This window comes from Centroberyx gerrardi, chromosome 12 (genome assembly GCF_048128805.1).
Source record: "Centroberyx gerrardi isolate f3 chromosome 12, fCenGer3.hap1.cur.20231027, whole genome shotgun sequence".
NCBI lineage: Eukaryota > Metazoa > Chordata > Actinopteri > Beryciformes > Berycidae > Centroberyx > Centroberyx gerrardi.
Genome location: NC_136008.1, coordinates 14,942,221 through 14,954,098, shown reverse-complemented (window position 1 = coordinate 14,954,098; position 11,878 = coordinate 14,942,221). Strand labels below are relative to the sequence as shown.

The 11,878-nt window shown below is 41.9% G+C and overlaps 1 protein-coding gene across 1 annotated transcript; it reads right to left on the bottom strand.

The window, feature by feature from the left end:
• Positions 1-1,266: 1,266 nt before the first annotated feature.
• On the bottom strand, positions 1,267-10,606 carry LOC139925433 (metalloreductase STEAP4-like). Its single transcript, XM_071916805.2, has 10 exons — positions 10,120-10,606; positions 9,537-9,644; positions 9,373-9,443; positions 8,022-8,109; positions 6,687-6,965; positions 6,422-6,516; positions 6,176-6,286; positions 5,306-5,348; positions 4,922-5,086; positions 1,267-3,063 (listed from the first exon to the last, which is right to left on the bottom strand). The coding sequence occupies exons 1-10, from the start codon at positions 10,342-10,344 to the stop codon at positions 2,809-2,811; spliced, it is 1,440 nt and encodes a 479-aa protein (XP_071772906.1). The 5' UTR covers positions 10,345-10,606; the 3' UTR covers positions 1,267-2,808.
• Positions 10,607-11,878: the final 1,272 nt, after the last annotated feature.

The window sequence follows — 11,878 nt, the reverse complement described above, 5'->3', positions numbered from 1 at the left end:
TATTAATCCCCTTGGGGAAAGATATACCCTCCTGCAGAATATTTAGTTAACAGAAGAGTTGTGCTGAATGTTCAGCAGCTAATCTAACAAATCTCTTTTGTAAAATATGGATTTTAATATGATTGGTAGAAAATGTGGACGCCCTGCACTGTCAGGGCCTGTTGTCTGTGTGTCTTTCCCTGTCTCTGTGTATGTGTCTCTCTCCTTTCATGTCCCTGGTAGGCAGAGTTACTAATAATGACTCCGTTGTCCGGTTGATGAAACTTGACTAATTTCACACAGCAGGTCAATAATAAGGGTAAGAGTCCTCCACTGAGTCCCCAGCTTAACACCCATGGCAGCTGGTTCTCTGTCAAGGTATTTCCTCCAGCAAAGCAGACAACTGCAACAGTCCTGTCACAATACATGCTGTGCTTGTCCAAATCCAGCATGGTTACATTCCAGCTATTGTTTTTCTTCATTGTATTTCCAGCTATTGTATTTTGTCATATCCAATGCAAACAAGAACATGACACCATCATCACTTTCGCAGGAATAAATGCACTGGTTGTCCTTTTATGACATCTTGTTCAAGGAAGTTGAGTAACTTCCACAAGTTGTACAACTCCCACATGAACCCAACATGAACTATTAAACCTGGCATAATAATTTTTGTGATTATTAATTAGTTAGTTTTCTTTTTTTGGTTGGTTGTGTATTCATTTGTTTTGTTTGTTTGCTCCTTCCTTCCTTCCTTCCTTCCATGTGTGCATAGATTATTGGTTAAGCACTTGTCACCTAGGAGTATTAAAATAGGTTATCAGGGCTGTACTGTGCTTTCTTTCTTTTTCTTCCCTTCTCAATGGGCAAAAACGACTTGATGCAGTACAACATAGAGGGCCTCTCTTTACTGTCACATCCACATATGTGGATCAACATATATCATCTCCACAGAGGGCTTCTGTGATGGAGGAGTCTGCAGGCTGCTGCCTCCACTGATGTGATGAGATCCAGTAGTGACGAGGGAGAAGCCTGCAGCTCAGAGTGAATGTTTCCTGGAGAACGGCATCAGATCAGCCAGAGGGATGAACCCTGGAGAGGGATCAGACAGAGACGACTAGACAGAGCACACTCAACTCAGCCGGGAAAAACTCCCTGGGTTCAACTGGGCTTCCAGACAGTATAAGAGGTAGTTGGAGAGAGTGAGTGAGAGAGTGAGAGAGAGAGAGAGACAAGGCAATACTGTTCAGTCAAGCTGAAGTTTATTTTAAAGGCCTTTTTACAACGGTTACATTTGACATGAATAAAAAAAAAGGAATTAAGTAGAACAAAAGGAGGGCAGTAACAACCAAATCCAAAAAATCAGAATGTACACAAATTGCTGAAAAGTGAATCCAATAAACATAATCCACTATATATAGATTAAAGGATAATTCTAGTTATTTTCAACCTGGGTCTTATTTTCCTAGTTTTTGCCATCATGACAATTGATTGTAAATTTCATCACTTAAACCTGCACTAAGCGATTTCAGACCCTGTAACCAATCCTGAAACTAACGTGTGTTATGTAGAGATTTCCGTGAGACGTAATGACATTAACAAATAGCCACACAGCGGGCCAACTGTGTTGCTGTTTTCACCTCTTTTCTAAAGCTTGTTGTGAAAATTCGGACCGACCAGTAGCTTTTCTTTTTTTTTTAAACTAGCTTGTCTCCTCCCTCGCTGTTTAAAAGCGGCACTCTCCCCCTCCCCTCGCTGAAAAAAATTCTCGTAATGGCGGAATCGATGAAGCAAGCGAGTAAACTTGTTAAACTATAAACTCGCTACCTACCTCTTCACTTGTCATTGTGGGACATGTAACCTTCAGCGGGACAAAAATCTGGCAAACCGAGACTGGTAACCGGCGACACTTCTCCGTAGGTACGTTTAGCTTAGCTATTAGCATTTATGCACGGACCTTCGCTAGGTTTGTCCTTTGGAGCCTCCACAGTCCAGCAGCTTTGCCGTGGTTTATTTACAAATGTGTTGCGGTTTCTGTCACCCTCTAGTGGTCGGAAAATCATAGTGTAGCTTTAATTGACTGTAGGGCATTCGTACCTCCAGGTTGCCTGGAGTGCTGCTGAACCACACACAGGGCCAACTGTAATCTCCAACAGTTCAATCCAAAAAGCGATTAAAACACGTCTTGCCCTGTATGTGTGTTGGAACAACACAAAAACTAGGAAAATAAGGCCCACAATGAAAATAACTGGTCACTTATCAGAAAGTCAAGATGCTCAAATTGACCCCGTTGATGTAGACAGCAATACAACAAAGGAGCCACACAGGGTCAGGGTCTGTGATGATATACTGGATGTACATGACTGTAATCGCGACATTGTAGTGCAACAAAGAGATGGGCTCACAGTAGAAGGTAAAGATTAGCAGATTTAAATATAGTGCAGCTGCTTTAATATGTGTTGTGTGTGTGTGTGTGTGGGTGGGGGGGTATCTCCATGTGTTTGAAAACAGCTAAAAGTATTTTGTATATCTAGTGGAAAAATAGATATTGTTATTGTATCGTATACTACAAACTACTACAAAATGGAATGCTTCGCGACGCAGTTATATAAACTGAAATGGCGTGCCATTGTGAGTGTTTTCTCTGTTGGCTTATCACAACAGAGAGCAGAACAATAGCTGTGATTGCATAGTCCTGGACATATGACAGCCCAAACAATGAGCTGGAATGATCTAATGATAGAGCTGCAGGAAGTCCCGGTGGTGTCTATGTTTGCGTACATCTGTGTCTGTGTCTTCTGTGTGTGTGCGTGTATATTTGTGACACTCCTATATTAGGGGTTTGTTGCTCTCCTCCCCCGGCTCAGTCCTCTCCCAGCCCTGCCGTATGCGGGTGACTCTGCGGTCCACACAGGGGAGGAGGAGCAGCAGCTTGAGCAGCAGCACCACAGACGGCACCACCAGAGACAGCATGTAGGCTGGAGGAGTCCACCATTTGTAGTAAGAGGAGCGAAGGAATTTGTCCCAGCCGTACAGGTAGGTGTGGAGTGTGCAGAAGAACAGCGTCAGGTAGCCCAGCTTGGACTAGGAGAGAGGAGAGAGGAGAGATAAGACGCACACCATGGCGCTAACACACCTACTCAGATACGCACCTTCACCCCCACAGATAACGCAGATCTAATTGCTGTGTAATAGGTTCAATGAGTTGGTATGTGACAGACTGACCTTTACAGAGACAAGCCTTTGACCTACACACACACACATTTACATGCACGCACACACACACAGTGATACACCGGCAGGCACACGGATCCATTCCACACACACACACGCACAAAACCTCAAGACTGTGGCCAAGGATAATGTATGCCCTCTAAATTACATTTGATGAATAACTTAACATTTAAAGCACTGCTCTAATTTGGGCTGGAGTAAAGGGGGAGGGAGGGGGGTGGGTGGGGTGGGGGGTGGAATGAGAAAATGAGCTTGACATGACCCAGTTACATTTATGAATGAGTTTGTTCCCTGTAGTGAGGCCGATTTCATTTCCAATTGGTCAAAGTAGAAAAAAGGAAAACATTCATGCCTGCCTAAGTAAAACAATGACTGTGAAACTTTCAGTGAGTGAAGGATGGAAATGTTACAAACACACTTCCAACAGATTACTTCCAACAGAGGGATGGAAATTTTACTAACTCACTGGCCCACGCTAGTATTTTTCAGTCTGGGCTGTAGCACAAAATCTTCCTCATCAGTCACAGCTTGAATGTTGGCTAATGGAGATGGTATGAGGATGTAGGTAAATAATGTTGCTGCCAGTTTCCTTAAAGATCCAGTAGCTTCTCTGTAAATTTCACCACTAGCTGAAACTGAAGCAGCCTAGAGCAAAACCAGGGCCAACAGTGCCAGTACACATAAAATTTCATAACACACCACTTTAAAATGCCTCCACTGGCCTAATCCTGAGCGGCTACAAATTGAGCATGTTTAAAATTGTGAGCACGTGTCTGTGCGTTAACTGAATCATCCATCTAGTTGTCAGCTGCAACTTTCCAAGGCCACAGTTAAGATGTAAGATAATCAGTTCTCCCAAATTAAATTTCCCCAATAAGTTTTTATTTATTGTATCTAAACCTGGCTCAGGAAACATCATAGAAATGTCTCTAAAATGTCCAGCAACGTTCTAGTCTGCCAGTCAGTTTGCTTTACAAGCCAAGACTGCAGAATCTGATTGCTAAGAAATGGATGAAGCTGAAGGCAAGAAAAGGACATGAGTGGAAGAGACTGACATACGAGTAGAGGAAGAGAAGGTTTTTTGAGAAAACAAACATGCAAGCCTATGCTATGCTCCGTTTTTCAAAGAGAGGGGAACCTTTTAATGGATACGATTTTTAATATATATTTTTTTACACATATTATTTAGATAATGGTTACCACACCCTCTTTTCATTTCATAAGTGCGCACACATGTAACACTGTGCTTCATTTGTGGGCTGACCAAGTGTAAGAAGGCAGGGCCAGAATATAAATAAAACTTGGCACAGGCCTCTGCAACTGAAATGCAGCATAAACACAATCCTTCATTTAATGATGCCTGTACGCTCACACACAGACACCGATACAGACACACACATAAGAAAAAACTGAAAGCGAGTTAAGGGGGAATCAGTCGGAGAGATTGCTTGGGAAACCATGGGGCCCGCTCCACTGTAAACTTTAATGAAGAAATTTCCAGAGTCGCTCCTATGGGAGTGACTGCCAGTGTTTCAACCATGTAAACAAAACGCAGGGATTCTGTCAAACGCTGATGGGCTGCACAGCATGCTCTAACAATGCTGAAGTAGAGTGCTATTGTGAAGGTGCAGATATACTCAAACTCACACACACACACCCTCACACATGTAGATACATGACACACACACATACACACACCAGTACCCACTTGTATGAAGCTGAACTCTCTCCAACTGAGAGCGTTGCTGACTGAGGGAAGAGAAGTTATTCCCAACAGGATGTACAGGCCAAAACCCAGAATCCCCACAGAGTAGTAGGAGTCAGTACGCCAGGCTGAGGTGGTGTCGAACACTGCTGTCTTGTTCTCTTTGATCTGATAGTGAGAGAGGGTGAAAGTGTGTGAGAGAGATAGTGAAAGAGTGTCTTTATTAACTGTTTCTGTACTGATGGAAACAGTTTCAAAATGATTATTCCATATTTATCATCAGAATTTATCATTATGTATTGATATAGGCAACACTGTTTTGTGCAAAACAAAGCTTTGAATTTATCCAAAATCAACAGTTATTTTCTAGCTCTGTGGCAGTCTTACCAGGTAGATGTTGTGTGCTGTAGCCTTGTGTCTCACATAATATCTTGAGACAAAAATGACAAAATTAGAGAAAATCAGCAGAGAAATTCAGATAACGCTTCCTTTTATATTTACCCTAAGTACCCTAAGTAAGTATAAGAATCGTAAATGACGCACGTCCTGATTTTATGACCAAGTAATTGCAGCGATAACTACATAGGTGATTATTAATTAAGTTAAAAAAAGCTGAATTACTTAAAAACAACTCCGGTATTACTCATCTGTTCAAGTAACTACACTTGTCACAGGTTTAGGATGGTAACTTCTCACGTTTAATGGCATGGTTCCTAGGGAATAAGGCTTCACTTTCTTGGGAACTTTTCCCCATCAATTCAAGAAACAATCTCGTAGGTACTGAAGGTTTATATTAGGCTGCCGATGTGCTGAAATCAATTTCTAGAAAGTAATTACACAATTAAACTTCGGCTGCTGCTAATATAAACCTTCAGTACCTAAGAGATTGTTCCTTGAATTAATGGGTAATAGAGAAGGTGTTTCTAAGAAAACTATGTCATTAAACTCAGGCTGTTACCCTTGTGACAACTACAATGTAGTTACTATTTTCAAAGTATTTACCTTCTTAGTTACAGCTTTAATTACTTGGTAATTTACTATGCTTACCATGTATATACCCGGTAAGTACCTAGTGTTTAGGGTGACAGTAAGTTACCAAAATCTCTAGAATTCATAATATGTTTTGGTGTAATTCAACAGCTAAAACTGAACATGAAGTTTCAGAGTTAATGAATGAAAGCAGGGTTTGTGGGGATTTATGCAGCTGTTATTGGACATGGATAAAAGGCATGGGGGTATGCAATCAGTGTTACATACCGTATGGGGATGATGAGAGTGTAGAGCACGTGTAGAAAGGCAAAGCCAAGTGCAACCAGACCCAGCTGCTTCCTGCACAGCATCCAGCGATCCAGCCAATCAGGGAAGCGCCTGGAACAGCCATATGTTTGCTGTGGCTTTATTCTATATCATGTAAAACACTCCAAAAATGATACACCTCTGTCCCTACAAATGCAACTCTGTCTCAGGTGCTGAGCATCATTTTGTCCTGCTTTGATGTCTGACCTGTACTTGGTCCCTCTGTAGAGCTGAAGGAAGGAGGCCAGAACACCAGGCAGGTAACACAGAGACAACATGATCAGAGACACGATGGGGAACACCTGAATGATGGAGGATAAACAGAGAATAGATTGCTGTGAGAATAGAATACACAGGATTGGAGTTACATGATTGCTAGGGAACACACTTGGAGGCTTGGAGGTGAAACACATCTTTGACAGAGAACACAAATAGCACCAATCCCCATATGAGAGCTGCTCAGATGTTCTACCTTGTTGGCCAGGGACACCATGATTCTGAAGGAGTTGTCTTTGCCCTGCTTGACGTATGTGTGGACGACGTCTCCGATGAGCACGTAGAAGAAGAAGAAGGCGGCGAGGCCGACGGCCAGGCATAGCGGCAGCCTCCACTCTGGGAACAGCTGCAGGGGGAAGTCCTCCAGCTCCCTGGCTGCTGACAGAGCGCCCCTGTCCAGAACGCTGAAGCCCAGCCTGGTGGCCAGCTCTGCCACCGCCTGCTTCGCCTCAGCACTGTTCCCACACAGCAACACCTGGAACACATAGACACCCATGCTTTTTAAAGCACCTGATATACTCCACATGAGGCGTATACGTCTTCATTATATTATATTTATGCATTTATATTTATGCATTTACACACGCAAAGATAAAAGGATGGTTTTGACTCTGGAGGATTGAACCTGCTACCACCTGCAGTAGCTTCCAGAGTGAAATACTCTAAATTTAGTTTGGAGGGAGAAGGTAAAAACCAACAATGCTCAGTCAACATCTATGTGATGTTGCTGATGGTGCTCCCAGAACACTAACACACCCCGATACACAAACACACACACAGAGAGAGAGAGAGAGAGAGAGAGAGAGAGAGGCACGCTTCTGTGTGGTTTTGCTGTCCTCTGGGATTGCACAACCAGATCAAAATGAAACTGAAAAATACACATATGCAGCTACTTTGCAGTAGAGAGGGAGAAAGCAAAGCATGGGATGGGAAGCTTAGATCTGAGAGACTGTGGAGTTAATTGATTCAAGATGCTTCACTGGCACTCAAAGCAAAGACATGAGGCTGGCTCCTTGGCTCTTGGCTCCTCTTCTATTTGGATTTGGTTTGATCAAAACTTAAAAATGAGTTAATAATGTAGTTTTGATTAAAATGCATTTCATTCTAGCAGAGACTATTATTTTTAACTTGTTGGTCAGCACCCCACTGTGTGAACACATTACGGACCTGTCAAGTGCTTGTAGTTCTGCACTGTCATAGTAATTTGACAAACAGTACACAGACAGAGGATTTGAAGAGTTTCATTCTAAAATGAGACATCCACCTTTTGAAATAAAAGTGACACCTACTCTTAAATAGCACAAGATGAAAACAAATTCTAAGGTACTTTTTAAATTATGGCAGGTAAATTAAGTCCTGTTAAGTTAAGTTGTCAAAAAGATAACAGTTTAACAAATGTGATCTTCAATATTTTAGACTAATTAAATTCCAGATTTTATTCATTTATTTATTTATTTATTTGATTCATTTATTTATTTTTGTGTTCCAATGGTTTGGAAACAACAACAACACAAACAGACACGTTCAGTACCTGTCTATTGGCATCCGAGGGTCCGTTCTGCAGGCCCCAGGCAGACAGGGTGTTGAAGGCCTTCACCACAGAGGCTTCAGGGATCAGCCTGGACAACAAACAACAAACTTTGTTTCATGTTCACCAAAGGTTGAATGTTGCAAAATGTTGCAAAGGTGATTTAACTTTCATGCATGGTGTCCACAACAGTGCACAGACATTTAAAAGACATTTTGAACCATCTAAGGTGTGTCACCATGTCCAAACCACCACTGGGTAAACTCCCTTGAGCCTTGCCTACGTTTCCATATGATTATTGTTTTTTGATGACGTCATAAATTCAAACTGCCGGACGGAAGTGGAGATACACCTCAGGAATGTCTGTTAAATCCTTTTTTTATGCTAAGAAAATCAGACAGGTAAAAAAAATATATATATGTATATATGTTGTATGTATGTATCCAGATTTTAATCATATTTTTACTGTATTTTTTTTTCTTCCCACTGTAGTGGATGTCATGCATTAATGGGTATATTTTACATATTGGGCCTGCATCCAGCCCTATTGTCCATTATTTATTTAATAAATGCGGTTCATACATAAAATATTGATATGATTTTCTTTTGGATATATTAATTAAACAAACATGGAAAAACATAAGACTGATTTTCATTTTAATGGTTACACTGTATATTTATTAGATAATATAACAGTTATATATGTACTATATTTATATATTCAGATATATTATACTTATAATACTTGTCATAGCAAAATATCAGCCTGTATGAGGATAACAATGAGTGTGTGTGTGCGTGTGTGTGTGGCGTTTGCACACATGCATAAAATATGAATAGTCACTTTCAACACTTCAACACATCACTTAGGTTATTTAATTGGTTACATTTAACTTTACCATGACCTTATTCCAGTGTATTACTGTATAATTACACTGTATACCTAATTAGCTATAATTAGGTATACAGTGTAATTATACACCACATCTAATTATAGCTAATTAGGTATACCTAAGTTTACCTCTTTATACCCCTAAAACTAACCCTAAAAGTATTGTATTTGCTACAGAGTAACCATATAATATTTATACTATATTTACAAATGTGATACACTGTTACAATTAAATATACAATGTTCTTTTGTGTTTTCATAACATTTGTTTTTGGTTTAAAAACGTTCCGTTGAAGTACTTTCTATACTGTTAATGCATGGTGTCTTTTTTAACATGATTATTCAAAAGTAAGGAAAAACATTAGGAAAAAAATGATTGCTTTATGATTTAATAATTAATGCATGAAAGGGTTAAACCACGGTCCATGAGATAACTCAATATTTTAGCTAATTTTCCCTCACCTCTGCAGATACTCAGCATTGGCCTCTGGGTATAGATTCTTCCTCAGGTTGTTACTGACATCCACCAGCACCTACCAATCAATGAAACCAGCGGAGTGGGTGAGAAGTGAGAAATTAACTAACTGCTATGTTATATGGAGGCATCTGACTGTGTAGTGAGGTACCTTCCCCTTGAGTTGAGGCGCCAGGGTCTCCAAGAAGTCATAGTGTTCTCTGTGAACACAGATAAACACCAGGCTGGCGGACTGCGCCGCTGCTGCGTGGCTCAGCACCTGGACAACACACACACACACATACCATGGTGATACATGACCACAACACATAGTAACACATTCACTAACGATTGTCTCAGTGTGTTCATTGGCACTAGTTCACTTAACAACACAAACTACTCATTTAAGAGACACAAACAAAATGAAACAAAATGCAACAGAATGCGATGCACAAACAAACACAGAAACAGATGTGCAAACACACACACACACACACATGCGCGCGGATTGTCAGTATCCTACAAAAGCCTTGTTTAGCCCAGTCAATTTTCAGAAATTGACAAAAACTGTTTTTTCCCCACTGGTAAACATGCACTTTGACACTGTACAACACATTTTCAGTTATTTGGCTTGGTCCCAGGACCATGAAACACACAGGGGAAAGTGGCAGCTGTCAATTATAACAACAACAAAAAAGAAAGAAAAAATGAAATCAAAGTGCAAGGTTTCTGCAGATATCATGTATGGGTTGTACCTGAGCTCCCTGAGGCAAGGGGCCGCAGCTGTGAGGTCTGCGGCTGCCGTACACCACCCTGTAGCCAGTCTGGAGCAGACGCTGGCCCAGAGAGCGCCCCAGGTCCCCCGTCCCAAAGATACACAGCGGCTCCTGCTCAGGGGCAGCTGCCGTGCCCAGAGGACTCAGGGACACACTCTCTGGCTTCACCTCTCCTGACATGACCCTCGCTGTGTCAGCCGCCATGGCCACACTCTGACACGGGCAGATCAGATGTCTCCTGCGGTTAGAAAGAGCAAAACACTCCACCCAGTTTTCTGGCAATGCTAGACAGCTGTATTCAGATATGACCGAGTGATGTGTCCAGATCCGAGACGGATGCCACAAAATAATAGCCCTCAAAGAAACAGCTCTTCTGGGCTCTTCAGAAAAAAGTCTTGGCAAATCAACTGTCTGTCTTTTGAGCCTTTCTGTCTGTTCGTCTAACTCTTTTTCTCATGTCTTACTGACAGACTCACTCTGTTTGTGTGTTTCTGTCTCATCCCACCCCCTTTTAGGATGGGCTAAGGAGGCAGTCCGTCTGCTAAACTGGGAAACTCCATAGGAAAAGGTGGGAGGCAGTTATATTTTCTTTGTCCAAGCTTTGAATATGTGTGTGTGTGTGGGTGTGTGTGGGTGTGCATCTGTGTGTGTTAGGTTAGGAAAGCCCATGGCAGCGTTGCATGTGTTGCCTTCTTCTGGGAAACCACATTTCATCTATGAGAGATTATGCAACACCGGAATGCCACACTTTTGGTCTGCCAAGTAACTGTGGGGTTTCTGGTGTAAATAAAACCATTGCTACACACACACACACACACACATGCACACACACACACACACACACAGGAATACAGGTAGTGAATGTTCCAATTCATATGAGAGCAAAAAGTAAACACATCTAAACTGCTCTTCTGTCTGACTTCAAGTCCTTGGCACACAACATTTGTTTTTTGACTGCTGCTCATCTAAATTTAACTGCTGACAGGAAAAAAACAGGCAAGCTTGTAATTACTGTAAGGACAAGTTTAGACATTTGATGAGACTAACGAAACCAAAAGTCTTTTTGTTAGAGTGGAGACCAGAGTTTGATAAGTTCTTTAACGCTCTCCTAAATAGTGGGCAAGGCAAAACTAATACAATTCAGAGCAGAGTGGGATTAGTTGACAGTTAACTCATCAAAGCTGTGGAGCAGTACACTGCGCTAAATACACACATGCTAACTTGACCCGGTCAAGGTCACAGTATGTAAACACAGAATGCCCCCGATCCCCTCCTCCCGTCCAGACATAAAATTCCAACACCCTGCCAAGTACGTCTAATTACTGAATGTTTACTGAACAAATAATAGCACAGGAGGTTATTTGTCAAGTGTATGCCTGTCTGTGTGACATGTGCCTGTGAGCATAAATGCAAACATGTGCATGTGTGTGGTGGGAGTGACAGAACGCCATCCTTACAATCAGTCACTGACATGGTGGCCAGTAGTGGCAGCAGCAGCTGATTCATGGAGTGTACAGGCAAACCCGCCAATTAGAGACTAATCTGTGCTCTACAGTTGCCCCTATGAGTAATTAATGTTCTTAGCCGTAACTGAAGTTGGCCTCTGAGCGCAGCCCTTCCTATTTTCCCAGAGGTCCAGAATAGCTACAGTGTTCAGGGTTGAGGTGAGCCGCAGGCCTACTGACCTGTCCTACACTGTAATTACTCCCTCTGCTCTGCTGCTTGGCTAAGTGGTGCG

Coding starts and splice junctions, on each gene's coding strand:
- LOC139925433 (XM_071916805.2), bottom strand. CDS start 10,344: ATGGCGGCTGACACAGCGAGGGTCATGTCAGGAGAGGTGAAGCCAGAG. Junction 6,966..8,021: donor CCTCGGATGCCAATAGACAG/GTACTGAACGTG, acceptor TATGTGTTCCAG/GTGTTGCTGTGTGGGAACAG. Junction 6,287..6,421: donor TACAGAGGGACCAAGTACAG/GTCAGACATCAA, acceptor TGGCTGTTCCAG/GCGCTTCCCTGATTGGCTGG.